This window comes from Helianthus annuus, chromosome 6, assembly GCF_002127325.2.
Source record: "Helianthus annuus cultivar XRQ/B chromosome 6, HanXRQr2.0-SUNRISE, whole genome shotgun sequence".
Lineage (NCBI taxonomy): Eukaryota > Viridiplantae > Streptophyta > Magnoliopsida > Asterales > Asteraceae > Helianthus > Helianthus annuus.
In genome coordinates this window covers 879,101-894,669 of record NC_035438.2, presented here as the reverse complement: position 1 = coordinate 894,669, position 15,569 = coordinate 879,101, and the positions used below count along the sequence as shown (strand labels likewise).

Below are 15,569 nucleotides of genomic sequence, written 5' to 3'. Positions count from 1 at the left end.
GAATCATGACCTTTTCGTCTTAGATACTTTCATTCAATCAATACCAACCGAGTTCTCGCAGCGTAGCACGGGTCATTTTACTAGTTAACTACAAAAGAGAGTTATGTCAAAGGTGGGCTATGTATGCTTCAAACTATATCAAAGATTCAAAGTTGTTACTTGTTAGAAGCCCATGACACGTTAGGCTTGGGCTTTTTTAATCGAGGCACGTTTACTAGGCATAGGACACTACACCATACCATGGGCTTATGCTCGTATGGGCTTAGGCCCCTTAATAGTTTTGTTGCTGGAGTATCGACCAGGTTTAACTTAAAAAAAAAAGGTTATTAAGATAAGGTATGAGCCCAACTTAGAGAAAGCCCCTTAAGTGTATTGGGTTGCTGTAACTTCGGAGGTCGGCCTACAATATGTCAATATTGGCTTGCAAGGCTGCAATTTTGAGTTAAAATATGAGTATTATGTCTTTAAACATATATATTATGATTAGAAGCCTTTTAATCCTCAAGCAAATTTACACCAAAATCATTTTGTTCAAATATTATGATTAGAAGCCTTTTAGTCCTCAAGCAAATTTACACCAAAATCATTTTGTTCAAAACAAGTTGTAAGTTGTTATCTAACGCGACTGACACGTATGTTTTATAAGCCTAAACACAATTAACTAAATTTACTTATTAATTAATACTCATTTGAAAGAACTCGGCAAGGTCAGACTCGGTGCATAAGGCTCACGTATACGCACTAAGTATTGGATCAATTTAACCAGATGTACGCATCTTTACCCTACATTTCTATAAGAAGATATGCTTCCATAATTCGCACCTGTGAACTCGTAAACACAGTACCATGTGTTTTAAACACATGGTAGAATGATAAAAGGAACGTGGGTATTTAATGGGTCTTATACACCTTGGGCTTATGCTCGTATAGGCTTAGGCTGCCCAACTTAAGAAAATAATAATACTTAAAATAAGGTATGAGCCCACCATTCTTATATTTCTTTACTGCCTCGTCATCCCTTGCATGTTAATACTATGGCATTTTTCTTTTCTATCAAAGTAAATTCAACAAATACAAATTATATTTAAAAATATATGTAATGTTACAAAATATATAATCTAACGAACATGAACAAACGTAATCGAACATATTATCGAATGTTCACGAACGCAGTTGAACGAACAAGACCTTTGTTCGTGTTCGTTTGCTAAGCTAACCGAACAATTTTTTTTTGTTCATGTTCGTTCGATAAGCTAATCAAACGAACATAAACGAACTTCCCGCCGAACGGTTCACGAACTGTTTACTGAACGTTTGGTTCGTTTACAGCCCTAGAAATAAAGGCTAAAATGCTGACATGATAAAAACGCAGCTTTCATTATTGACTTTCCGATTTAGATATAGTATTATTAACATTATAAAACTTCAACTTTTATAAGGAACATTGTTATATATAGAAGATTACACCAAAACATGTAGCATTATGATTTTTTTTTTTTTGTATGTTTTCTATTTAATGTAACCAAAGTAATTGTAAAATTACAAGGATTAAAAGAAATTAACCATTCAAAAAAAATTAGCTCTCAAAGGATACCTCTTGATTTCCTTTGAATTAAAGAGGGTGTTTTAATAACAAATTTGCCCTCAAAAAGTAGTTAACATATGTATTGTGTGTTGTATGATAAAAAAAATATACATGTACCTTTTAATTTTTAAAAGTCCTTGGGAAATACTTTATAATATACTATAGATAAGTGTATTAAAGTAACACAAGAAAAGATTTAAAAACATGGTCTCCTAAAACTAGGAAGTAGTAGGAAGGGTAACAAACGAGCTCCGATTAAACTCACTCTAACGGTATTAGAACCATCTCGTAAAACTCTACGATTTTAGATTTTAGGTTTTAGCTTTCGAATATTTAGCTTGTAGACTTTAAAATTATTGTTTTGGATCATTGTGTCTTTTTATTTGACATTGCGTTTTTTTTCGTCATTATGTTTTTTTTGCGATACATTGTGTCATTCTTTCTTGCCATTGCGTTATATTTTGTTTGGCATTGTGTTATCTTCTATGATATATCGTATCTTTGTACCCTTTCTAAATTCAGGAGACTGTGTAATAACTCAACCTAAGTAATATAATATTTAAATACCTTAAAGTTATTTTAAATCTATATCAATTTGGTCATTTAGCATATGCAAAACCCTATTATTAAGATAGTATTTCACATTGATAATGGTGTTTTTATATAAAAAGTTGTTGATATGGTTTTTTCTATCAACTAAGGTTTTTGAAATGATGATTTTCTTCTGGATATCAAAGTAATTATTATTTAGAGTAAAATTATAGAAAGAAAACATTGTATTGGTATATAGAAAGTTATAAATTATGTCTATTGTCGTCTAAGAGAACATCGCAAGTGCTAATTCTCTCAAATACTTCAACATGAGGAGAATTTGGAAGTTTTTTTATAAATGGGCAACTAAACTATGTGTTAATCACTTGGGGCCACTTTGGAGTCTTGTTCATTTGGTGGGTTCTCACCAATTCATTTGGTGTAAACTTTAGAATTTCACAGGTGTGTCATACAAGCTTCTAACACTTGTTAGTATGAGAAAACCTACATATCAACACCAAAACCAAAGTCATTATATAATGTTATCGTCACTTCAATGCCACATCAAGAAAACCGGCACATCCTAACTAAAAGCTTATTAAATGTTTAATTCCATTTAAGAGTAAAGAAATGTTATAATACCTTAAATGGGATTTGATGAGAAGACTTCAATCTTGACTTTGGATTGCTAAAATTGATTAAACTCTTTCAAAAGAATCAACTAGTTTACATAACTGTTAAGTTGTCAATATCACAAGGCTACCAATTTATAGACGACAAGTAGACATGGTTTAATTAATAAAACATCAAAATCATGCTTAAAAACATTTCTAGAAAATTAACTGCAAAACCCTATTGTGCCTGGTTAAGAACGAATACTATGTATACAATGAGCCTTCGTGTCAAATTGTCAACATTTCTTATAGATGGGCCACTACGCTATGTGTTAGTCAATTAAGGGAAACTTTGGAATTTAGTTCATTTGGTATGTTCTTGTCTATTCATTTGGCGTTAAGTTTAGGATTTCATAGGTGTGTTATACAAGCTTCTTACACTTTTTAGTATGAGAAAACCTATCACCAACGTATTGCCATTTCCTTTGAGGATAGTTATATCATGTTACTAGGAGTGATGTTGAAGGGTGATTAGGTTGGTGATACAACGTATGGCCATTTTCTTTGAGGATAGGTTTTCTCGTACGGACAAGTGTACAAAGCTCGGCACACCTATAAAATCCCAAACCTATCCAAATGAACCGGAGAGAACCCCAAGTGAACTAAATTCCAAAGTTTCCCCAAAGTGATTAACACATAGACTAGTGGCGCATTTATAAATTAAAAAAAAACTCCATAATTTAACATGAAGGTTCATTGTATACATAGTATACATTCTTATCAAGACATAGTAGAGTCTTCCAGTTAATTTTCTAGAAATGTTTTTAAGAATGATTTAAATGTTTATTAATTAAAACGTGTCTACTTGTCGTCATTAAATTGCTAGCCTTTTGATATTGACAACTTAACAATTATGTAAACTACTTGTTTCTTTCGAAAGAGTTTAATCAATTTTAGCAATCCCATGTCAAGATCGAAGACTTCTCATCAAATCCCATTCAAGGTATTATATCAATTCCTTACTCTTAAAAGGCATCAAACATTTAATAAGCTTTTAGTTCGGATGTGTCAGTTTTCTTGATGTGGAATTGAACTAACGAGAACATGATTGAGTCTTTAGTGCTAACATGTTTAATGCCATGACAATTTTATATCCATAAAATAAATTGTACTTTATTAAATTTATAATCAATCTTTATAAAGCATAACAAACTGACACATCAAAAATTGTTTTCGAAACTTTTGCATATAAACACATGTAGAAGCTGTTTAGTAAAACAAGATAAAAACAGTTTAAACAACAATTTAAAAAAATTACAAAAATTATGTTTTTATTAGAACGGCTTATGCATTAGTTTATATGCAAAACCTTACAAAAATTAGGTGACATGTTTTTTTCTATGTATAAATGGATTACATAATTTAGAGATTGAATCTAACATAATTTTGTTCCAAAAATTGAAATAACTGAAAAACCGAACCGAATGGCATAAAAACCAAAAAAACCGAAACCGGACGGTTTTAAAAAACCGAAAACCGACATTTCGGTTTCGGTTTTGATTTTACCCAAAAACTGAACCGAACCGTGCACGCCCCTAATACTATTAATGTTACGATCAATATATGGTGTTTTAATCACGTATGGGGTTGTTACATGTTTACATAACATGGTATTTTAATAAAGTGTCAGTTCGTTTCATGGTATTTTACAGCCAACGTTCCAGAAGATTTTCTTAATATGGTGTTTTATACATGCGTTAACACATGGTGTTAGTTCAATTTCATGAACAAAAATGAATAATAGCTAATGGTGTTTTACAAACTGCGTTTCCAGAAGATGTTTTTAGTTTGGTGTTTTAATACAGTCTTAGTTTAATTCACACAAGCCTTCTTAGCATTCATGGTGTTTTACAACCTGCGTTTCCATAAGATGTTCTTAGTATGGTGTTTTACAATCCATGGTGTTCTTAGTATGGTGTTTAAAACATAATAAGATGTTCTTAGTAGATAATGGTGTTAACACATGGTGTTTTATTGGTGTTAACAAATAGTGTTTCAAACCTGCATTTCGAGAAATGCCGTGAAAAAGAGCAATTTTCAGAAATTAACAACGAGTAAGAAGAATCTGCATTACTTTTGTAAGTTAATCCCCATATTAGATTGATCGTCCATCTTGATTGTGAGAAATCCCGAAATCGAAGGAAGAGAGAGGATAGAGATATATGGAAATTACTTGATTTTAAAACAATTTCAATTAGAGTAAGACCCCATCGTGCCTCATTTAATAGGACATTATTTACATTTTTGGCACAACAAGATTTGAACCCTCCATTACTCTATCCAATGGCTGAAAACCCTTTTTACATTTCTTAGATAGGATAACTCCACAGTGTGTGTGTCTATATATATATATATATATATATATATATATATATATATATATATATATATATATATATATATCTGTGTGTGTGTGTGAGTGAGAGAGAGAGAGAGAAAACTCTTTTTCTTAAGAGAATTAAAAAAACTTAAAAAAACACCAATTTTTTTTAAATTTGTTGTAAATCTAGCATTTTTAAGATACAAAAAAGAAAATAAAAAAATAGTATTACACATATACAAAAGCAACTTGAACCCGTAGAAAAAAACCACATGAATTCATATTCATTTAAAGTGAAATTACATATATGTAAAAAACACAAAAGTAATTTTTAGGTAAATGTAAAACATTTTTCGTAAGTAAAAATAAATTGTATAAATGTAAACTGAACAATGCTTTTCTCACTTACAAATATGTAATTTCACAGTCAATTTTTTTTTTTTTTTTTGATTTACGAGGTAATAGATATATAATCGCAGAAAGCGTAAAATAATAAAAAACACATTTGATAAGAGTTTTTAAAGTTTCTCAACTTTGTGTAGCTCTTGTAACACTCGTGGATTATCCGTATAAGTGATCCAATTCATTTCCATATCCAATTATAATTCGGATCCTCTACCTATGATAAAAGTCGGAATATCCTTATTTTACAAAAAAAAAACGTTATTATTTTTTAACCTTGAATTTAATTTTTATAAAAATACCGATTCAAATGTTTTATAACAACAACAACAACAACAACAACAACAATAATAATAATAATAATAATAATAATAATAATAATAATAATAAATATATAGTGTTATTTACTTTAAACAAAATGCATTTTACGAAAGAAAACAAAGTTTTAAGTTGTTCTATACATAAACCGAAAGATCAGTGGGGCTAAGTGTAACATTTTTAATCAATCCCAAACAATCAAAAATCGGTCCGATCGATCCAATTAATCTGTATATAACATGGACAAGAAACTCTTTCGGGAACTTTAACCGCGTATGATTAAAGAGTTTAAGCTTGTTAGCATATAACAAACTCAAGCCATTTAAATTTGCTTACTTAGAAACCCCCTCATTGTTATGTATCTAAACGTTTGTTGATAAAGAGGCAACGTACATATATTTAAAAAAAAATTAAAAAGAAAAACCATGTCGGTATAATGCATTTCAAGTTACGGATGAGAATTATCAGTCGTATAGTTTATACGAATATCATTAAAGAAAGAGATGGTGGTGATTAATTTAGATATTGGTCTCTAAATCGCTAGTACAATTCACATGTTATGTAGAATGTAGGCTGACAGTTACATTTTATTATGTTTAAATATCTCTTAAAATCGTCAACTTAATTTGACAATAATATGATACAACCAAACTTTCATTTTTTCCACATAATACCAAAATTAAAAGAAATTGTGTTTGTCCGATATAAATTTTCAACTTTAAAAATGTCAAAAAAGTATAATGTATGTGTATACTCTTTTTGCTAGTGTGAAAATTTGTACACCAAAGTTTTGTCTTTTTTTTTTTTTTTAATTTTAAATGGCTTGCATCAACCGGACAATTAATAAAAAGTCAAATAAGAGACTCTTACAAAGTCGTATCTCTAAAATTTGTAATTGAGCACATAGGTCGACGTCAATCATCCATTGCAACTTCAAACTCAACGACAACAAAATCAATTCGATCAAATCAAGTTAAATCGTATACAAAAATAAGTTTAAATCAAGTTCAACCAATTAATAAATAAGTTTATTAGCCTCTATAATATAAAAATATTTAACGGGTATACGTGTGTGTATAAGTAAAAGTAAATCAATTCAACCTAAATTGAGCCGAGGCACCTTTGACACGAGCTCGGCTCGTTTTCAAATTGAGCTAGCTCGGCTGGGCTCGATTTCATACTGAGCCAATTCAAACGAGCTTTTTTATGAGAGAGCTACGAGCCATAAACTTTTTAGACAACCCTACTTTATAGTGTATAACAAAGACGTTCAATGAGTATCAACGATTAGAGTTATCTCACGGTAATTAGTGACTGATAGACTAAGGATTCCACTAAACACAAAAAAAAAAAATGAAAACGAAGGATTCCACTAACAAAGACGTCTTCTTTTTGTTTAATCGTAGGATTTGATTGGCTAGTTACATCAGGAAGCATATGTTGAAACTGAGCAAAATAGAAAATCATCATTTGCATATATATAGTTGTTTCACCGACGAGTTATTGTAGTTCTTGACTTCTTGTAACTTTTTATTTCCATAATTAATAATAAACTTTTACTTCCATGAAATGTAAATATAGCTAATAAATTTTGTTATAACAAGAATCAAATTACCGACACATAATCAAGGAAAAATCTGTCGGTTAAGGTTCAAAGAATTAAATTGTCCGTAATCCGTCGGAGTTGCGACACCAACATCGTTGTCGGTATCTTTTGGGTAAGATCTGTCGGTAAATATATTACCACGTAATATTTTCCGAGTTAGAATCACCAATGGAACCCATCTTTACCGAAGGAGAAAGCCTTCAATTTTGTATTGGTCTTTACGAAAGACTGATGCTTAAGACGTTATTTATGTAAAACGTTATTCCATATTCTTACATAAATTTGAAGAGACTCAAATTGTTGCATATAAATTATAAAGTGATCAGGTTTTATTCTAGCAGACTGAACATGTTGAAAAAATATTCCCCAAGTGACATGGCGTGTCATGTGTGGCTACTATTTTGCTAAAACATTCCACAACACATGATACCCACTGATTTTCCTAAGTGGACGATCTGTCGATCTATATAAAAGGACATGCATGCTATAATGCAGTAAATTATTAATTGGGTCCACTTAGCTAACGGTGCCAATTTAACAAAACCTGGTTCCGAATGTTGCTGGCATCGCGATTCGATCATCGGGGTCTATTTACTATAACACAAAACCTTTAAGTACTAACGACTATACTTGGTAGGTGAAAAAAAAAAATATGTTATTCAACCCTTTTATGTAATTGAAGGGGTATGGTCCCAAATCTCGCACCAAAGCAATCGCGAGTGACCATCACCCTTATCAAATACTCCCACCAGCAAGGACTTATCTGCGTCCGTGCGGGCACGTGCGAACGCGGTTGACGATTCCAATCGGTCAAGTGATGAGAAAACTTACCTTATGTATGAAAACGGCTGTTTTCGTCACGGCAAGGGATGCGGTAACAACAACAGTTACCGCACATAGCGATGCGGCTTAGCACCGCATCCTATACATATCTTCCTCAAGGCAAGGGACGCGGAAACAAACGCGGTTACCGCAGATAGCAATGCGGCCCAGCACCGCATCCTATTGACGACGCAAGTGGGACTGACACTTTGACTTAAGTGGCCAAAATAGTAAGTGGCACTGATAGCAGTCATGTGTCCAGCCCACACGTAAGCAACGCTGGCATATAGACTGACTGCCACAGTGGGACGTGGCGTCACCTCCGTCTTACTGCAGTAGTTATATGTTATTGCATGAGGTCACAAACATTTGTCTAGCTAGTTGTTGTAGCTTAGGTCCATAAAATTTAACCTACCACAATTTGTGGTGTTTGAACAATTATGTCTATACGTACCTAGGGTTGGGAGGTAGACATGATTTTTTTTTATCATAGTTTGTATTTCAGGGGGTATTTGGGAGTGCTTATTTTAGTGACTTATTAGCTTATTGATTTTTTAAAAAGTTAAAAAGTGTTTGGATGAAACTATTTTGTGAGAGAAAAAGTCAATAAGTCACTCCATTATGACTTATTAACTTTTCCAAAAAGTTATAAGTTGTTTTGAAAAGCTAAGTCAAACATGGCCTCAAGCTTGGTTGTGCCCTAGTAGTTTTGTGAACTACATGCTAATTACCATCAATTTTTTTCTTTTTCTTTTTGCATGGTAAAAGATTTTATGATTATAGAACAGAGGCAGCAAAGCTGTAAAACCCAATAATACAAAAGAAAAACAAAGTAAAACAACAAAACAAAACTAGTACTACGTAATTATAATTATAGACTATTTATATTTAGACAATATGCGAGATACCATAAAGATTAAAGAACGTGAAAAGGTTCCTAAATCGTGTGAAAGACTGTAACTAAGAGTCTCTCCATTTAGATTTTAATAGTAAAGTTTCCTCTTTATATTCAACTTTCGTATTTTTAGACGTCATTTACCCACAAAAGCAAGAAAATAATACCAACTCTTCTTCGTACAAGCAAAAAAATGTTCCATCACTAATGGCAATCATAGTGCTAAAGTGGAGGTAGTTCACTTGGTAGAGACTCTTGTCTTATAGAGAAATGTCTTAGGTTCAATCTTACAATTTTTCACAATGTAATGATAAGTATAATATTTTTCTAACGGCCAATCTTACAATATTTCTAATTCTAAATTTCATCAAAATTAATCCTAATCTACCCAATGTTAAAAATTGAAAACAATCTCTATTAGCTAGTCAAAGATGTAATCGCAAACATTTTATTGTATAAATTTTTTACTTTTGAACTTTGATAGGTTGTAGCAAATACATCGACCAGTCACGAATTGTCCTTTGTTATTTTTTTTTTGTTAAACCTTTACGTGATTAGTGTTTTGGACTATTAAATAGTAGAACATGACATTCTTTATAAAGAAAAGACGTTGTTTTAGAAAAAGAATAATTAGTTATATATGTTTACCTTCATAATTTTATAGTTTATTCAAAAAAATTATTTTTACACATGTACTATACAATTAACCGTTTGTAACATAGAAGCACCATATGATGGTTTAAAATAGTTCATCCCTCACACATATAACTTTGTGTAAGTAATTAATTTACTAAAGATGTGATCGGACCAGATGTACCGGATGTTAACCCACTTGTAGGTTGGTTACTATGCGCATATAGACATATATTTCATGTTTGGACCCGCAAATATGACAAGATTTATTGTTGGAATGTTACAAAAATGCATAAAAATTATGAATTATATGTTTTTATTTTGGAATCACAATAGTACAAACCCTAGTCACATTATTATGACAGGATCTAAATACAAAAGAAGGCAGAAGCCTTCCAATACAAATTACTTGCTTCATAAAAATAAAAAATTACAACACTCAAATTTAGTTAACATGAATACACATCAATATAGAATGAGATTAAAAAAACTTCAACCAACATTTGTCAACCATGAAAGGTCTCTATGCGCATTGGAAGCCCTGTGGGACCTTCTTTCCACAATAGTTAAGCAACAAGCTCAAAGAAACTGGCACGTTGAGGTTGATACCCAATACATTTGCTTTGATTGCGGTGCAAAGGCAGACTGCTGCCTCAAGATCAACGAGGTCACCGAGGAGGCTGCAGCAAGGAGTCTTTGGTGGTGTACCAACGACTAGGTGAACCAAGTCGTTGAGAACATTAGCACACACACCTAACATGAGGGTGTCTTTAGGGCAAGTTGCTTTGTGGTGATGTTTATTTGGCTTAGGAGTGCTTGGTGGGGGTGGGCAAGAAGTTGAAGTTACGAGAGTGAAGAAGAGAAGGTTAAGGGTGAGCAGGAAAGCAGTTGTTGCCAAAGCCCTTGAAGCCATTTTGAATTGCTTAGGGATGTGAAGGCAAAACTAGCTCAAGTGATGGTTGGTAGTTTTGAGGTGTGGAACTATTGAAGTTGCTATGGTATTTATAGATGGAGATACCAATTGCAATCTTTACTCCTTTGCTCACTTTCAAGCATTATGATCATTGGAGTTTTTTCTTCATGCAAGTTGATTAATTTATGCTTTTTTAACCATTTTCTTTGTTTATATAAAAAGGACATGCAATAATTTTTATTTATAGACGTGATCTGCAAAATACACATACCAAATAATATAAATGATCACGGGCACTCTAAATACTTGACTTTGCCCTCTGCCATAATTTTTCGTATCTTCTTCATTTGCCACATTAATAGTCTATTATTTTCTCTCTAGACTTGATCCTAGTAATACATATGAGGTTGTGACAATCACATCTGTTTAAAACCATTACAGGTAAGTAGGAGGCATAAGGTATTTTTCAAATAATAGTTGTTTACAAAAAAGAAGAAATTCAATCCAAAATTTAATTAGAAGAGAGGTTACATTTATGATTTAGTAAGTCTTTAACCAGATAAGTCAATAACCGGCTAAGAAGGTAACTTTCCATTTATTTTCTTAAGTTCGTTTTTTTCTTTTTAATCGTCAATGATTTGGTGGAAGTGCATAAGGTGAGTGGCGTGACGGGGAATAAAAGATCGATTATTCATGGCATTGTTATCATTACTTGTTGGAGGATTTGGCGTGCTAGGAATGAAAAGATATTTTCTGGAAAGGATACGAAGGTGGTGGAGATGGTTGCGGATATAAAATCTTTGGGTTTTCTTTGGTACAAAAATAGATCTAAGCTAGGGGTAGTGGATTGGAATAGATGGTGTCTGTTTGATGTAACGTGATTGTTGTTTATTGTTTTCGGTTTTCGGCGTCTATCTCCGTCTTGGTGATAGTCGTCGGTGGTGTTTGTTTTATGAAAGTCAATTTTCAAAAAAAAAATATATTTATACATAATTCATGATATTCTTTTAATATTAATAATTCTTTCAAATGTTTTGCTTTTTTTTATTTTTGAAAAATATACTTCATTAAACGCTAGCAAGAAAACCTCCTGTCTCGAGGAGAGACAGGAAACCAACACAGTCAATTACATCAAGTTAAAACATCGCCAATCATCCCACTCTATACAAATACGCTTTTGCCTATGTTTAAACCACAAAAAACCAATCGACTTAATCGCCTCCACTATGTCTCGAGCATTGCTAGAACTCTGTTGGAAAATCTTCTCGTTCCTAGCCTTCCATATCTTCCAACATGCAATCACGATCAAACCTTTAACCACTTCGGCCTTAAAAACTCTTGAAACCCTCGCGTGCTTGTGGATCTTTGATAAGTCAAAAACCGAAAAAGCAAAAATCTCCGGAATTTTACACCAAGTAGAAATCGCATGCCAAACATTCGAAGCCAACGTACAAGCCGTGAACAAATGATCCATTGTTTCCTCAACCTCTCCACAAAAAGAAGACATCGGATCTTCTACCACAATATTTCTTCTACGCAACGCCCTCTTCGACGGCAGACGATCCAAAATGGCTCTCCACATGAAAATGTTACACTTACTCGGCACCCATTTACTCCATATCGTTAGTGTTTCCATTGTAACCGAACAATGTCGGTACCAGTGTTGGTTCTAAAGAAATCATTACCAATATTCGTTATTTATTGTTTTTGATCTATGTAAAATAAGTATCCGTATATTTTTTTGGGAATCATGACCTTTTCGTCTTAGATACTTTCTTTCAATCAATACCAACCGAGTTCTCGCAGCGTAGCACGGGTCATTTTACTAGTTAACTACAAAAGAGAGTTATGTCAAAGGTGGGCTATGTATGCTTCAAACTATATCAAAGATTCAAAGTTGTTACTTGTTAGAAGCCCATGACACGTTAGGCTTGGGCTTTTTTAATCGAGGCACATTTACTAGGCATAGGACACTACACCATACCATGGGCTTATGCTCGTATGGGCTTAGGCCCCTTAATAGTTTTGTTGCTGGAGTATCGACCAGGTTTAACTTAAAAAAAGGTTATTAAGATAAGGTATGAGCCCAACTTAGAGAAAGCCCCTTAAGTGTATTGGGTTGCTGCAACTTCGGAGGTCGGCCTACAATATGTCAATATTGGCTTGCAAGGCTGCAATTTTGAGTTAAAATATGAGTATTATGTCTTTAAACATATATATTATGATTAGAAGCCTTTTAATCCTCAAGCAAATTTACACCAAAATCATTTTGTTCAAATATTATGATTAGAAGCCTTTTAGTCCTCAAGCAAATTTACACCAAAATCATTTTGTTCAAAACAAGTTGTAAGTTGTTATCTAACGCGACTGACACGTACGTTTTATAAGCCTAAACACAATTAACTAAATTTACTCATTAATTAATAATCATTTGAAAGAACTCGGCAAGGTCAGACTCGGTGCATAAGGCTCACGTATACGCACTAAGTATTGGATCAATTTAACCAGATGTACGCATCTTTACCCTACATTTCTATAAGAAGATATGCTTCCATAATTCGCACCTGTGAACTCGTAAACACAGTACCATGTGTTTTAAACACATGGTAGAATGATAAAAGGAACGTGGGTATTTAATGGGTCTTATACACCTTGGGCTTATGCTCGTATAGGCTTAGGCTGCCCAACTTAAGAAAATAATAATTATTAAAATAAGGTATGAGCCCACCATTCTTATATTTCTTTACTGCCTCGTCATCCCTTGCCATGTTAATACTATTGCATTTTTCTTTTCTATCAAAATAAAATCCGCAAATACAAATTATATTTAAAAATATATGTAATGTTACAAAATATATAATCTCACAAGAAATTTAAAGCAAATAGAAAACAATACTTAATACAAAAACGTACAAATAACATAGATTGTTAAACAAGAAATGAAAAGGCGTGCACATCTTTTTATTTGTGTTCAAGATCGAGTAAAAGGAACATGAACAAAAATGATATTCAAATACCCAATTGGCTCTGCACCTCCAAGATAGTCATGGCAGATTTTTGAAGCTGTTGAGACTCCTCGTCGCTAAGATGTAAATTCGTCACACCCAACACTCCGTTTCTCCCTAATTGTGTTGGCAAGCTAAGAAAGACATCGCCGCCATGAATACCATACAACCCTTTCGCTAGTACTGTCACGGGATGGACCTTGTGTTGGTCCCTTAATATTGTCCGAGCCAGGTTAGCCACCGAGTAACCAATGGCCCATGACGTATAACCCTTTAAACCAATCACTTCATATGCGCCTTGGATGACCTCTTTGTGGATCTCCTCGAGTGTTTGCTTCTCGTACGCAATTTGGTTCCTCTCTAAGAAGCTAAGTATTGGCACCCCGCCTACACTTATGCTTGACCATAGTGCTACAGATGAGTCTCCATGCTCTCCCATAATATATGCCTTAAACAAATAACATAAACATTTAGAGAAAATAGTTGATTACTTACTATATTTTTATATTTTTTTTGAACGGTCAACGAATCCTCCAAATGGGCTACTGGCGAAATTCACCACATCGGGATACACTCGCCTTCCGAACCGGGGAAAACCCTCACCTAGGGCCCGAAGCCCGTGAACACTCGCCCGAAGGCACGACAGTGCGGTGAGGTAAAACCCGCTCAGTTCAAGGATCGAACTAGCCGAAAATACCATTCAAAACTAATTACTCACCTGCACGTCTTGAGCATTGACATCAAGATGATCAGCAATCAGGAACCGAAACCGGGAAGAATCCAAGTTTGTGCCCGACCCAATAACCCGATTAGCGGGAAGCCCAGACAGTTTCCACGCAACGTAAGTCAAGACGTCTACTGGATTCGACACTATCATCAAAATAGCCTCAGGGGAGCCGGCTGACAGTGGAGGAATTATCTTGGAAAACAAAGCCAAGTTCCTCTGCAACAAATTCAGCCTAGACTCTCCAGGTATCTGGCGGGCACCCGCGGTCACAATCACAAGATCAGAACCAACTGTGTTGGAGTAGTCAGTAGAGGAAGTGATAGTGGTGCGTGGGAGGAATGCAGCCGCGTGCTGAAGGTCGAGCATTTCTCCTCGGAGTTTATCGGGGTTAACATCAACGAGTGCGATCTCGTCGGCCAGGTCTTGGGTGAGGATGGTCTGGGCAATGGCCATGCCTACGTTGCCTACACCAATGACGGAGATTTTGGTGGTGCGAGTGGTGGTTGGTGGTGGTGATGCACCATGGATTGGCTTGAAAAAGGACTGGGATATGTCTAGCCCACCTGGACCCAATGCTTGAGATGAACCACTTTTATGCATTTTACAAGAAAGTTTTGTTGTATTGAAATGAGTATGACTGATTTTGATGGAGGTGAAGGGGATTCTATTTATAATAGCCGAATGGAAATTTTAAATTAGTTTAGTTTAATATTTGACTACTTGTTTTTTTTTTTTTTTGAACGGCCAACAAACTCAATCCCAAACACTCTCGGGGTACCCACTGGACAAACGTAGTACTCCGAGAGTAACCCGAGTGCACCACCAATTCCGGGGAAAACCCGATAACCCACCCGCCCGTAGGCACGACAGTGAAATTACCGGTAAAACCCGTTTGGCTCAAGGATCCAACCCAGGTTTCCCTGGGTCTCCTATCATTGCCCACCAGTGCCTCACTCTGCACCAAGTGGGAGTCGAACCTGCACCTCTCAAGAGAAATGCAAGCCCTCCACCATTTGATCTAGAGATCATTGGCATTTGACTACTTGTTTTGGTTTGGTTATTATTGATTTGATTGTTATAGAATGTTCCCCCCTGTAAGAAAATCGGTTTTCAACGAATTCACAAATCTTCAACAACC

The 15,569-nt window shown here is 34.2% G+C and overlaps 3 protein-coding genes across 3 annotated transcripts; all 3 read right to left on the bottom strand.

Annotated features, from left to right (window-relative positions):
* Nucleotides 1–10,079: 10,079 nt before the first annotated feature.
* Nucleotides 10,080–10,755, bottom strand: LOC110864288 (14 kDa proline-rich protein DC2.15). The gene has a single exon (XM_022113330.2). It carries the CDS (start codon nt 10,697–10,699, stop codon nt 10,310–10,312), a length of 390 nt encoding a protein of 129 aa, XP_021969022.1. The 5' UTR covers nt 10,700–10,755; the 3' UTR covers nt 10,080–10,309.
* Nucleotides 10,756–11,825: 1,070 nt separating this feature from the next.
* Nucleotides 11,826–12,335, bottom strand: LOC110866041. The gene has a single exon (XM_022115394.1). The coding sequence runs from the start codon at nt 12,333–12,335 to the stop codon at nt 11,826–11,828; it is 510 nt and encodes a 169-aa protein (XP_021971086.1).
* A 1,236-nt stretch (nt 12,336–13,571) lies between these two features.
* Nucleotides 13,572–15,089, bottom strand: LOC110864287 (L-lactate dehydrogenase B). The gene is made up of 2 exons (XM_022113329.2): nt 14,423–15,089; nt 13,572–14,152 (listed from the first exon to the last, which is right to left on the bottom strand). Exons 1-2 carry the CDS (start codon nt 15,029–15,031, stop codon nt 13,709–13,711), a joined length of 1,053 nt encoding a protein of 350 aa, XP_021969021.1. The 5' UTR covers nt 15,032–15,089; the 3' UTR covers nt 13,572–13,708.
* Nucleotides 15,090–15,569: the final 480 nt, after the last annotated feature.

Coding starts and splice junctions, on each gene's coding strand:
- LOC110864288 (XM_022113330.2), bottom strand. CDS start 10,699: ATGGCTTCAAGGGCTTTGGCAACAACTGCTTTCCTGCTCACCCTTAAC.
- LOC110866041 (XM_022115394.1), bottom strand. CDS start 12,335: ATGGAAACACTAACGATATGGAGTAAATGGGTGCCGAGTAAGTGTAAC.
- LOC110864287 (XM_022113329.2), bottom strand. CDS start 15,031: ATGCATAAAAGTGGTTCATCTCAAGCATTGGGTCCAGGTGGGCTAGAC. Junction 14,153..14,422: donor TCAATGCTCAAGACGTGCAG/GTGAGTAATTAG, acceptor TATTTGTTTAAG/GCATATATTATGGGAGAGCA.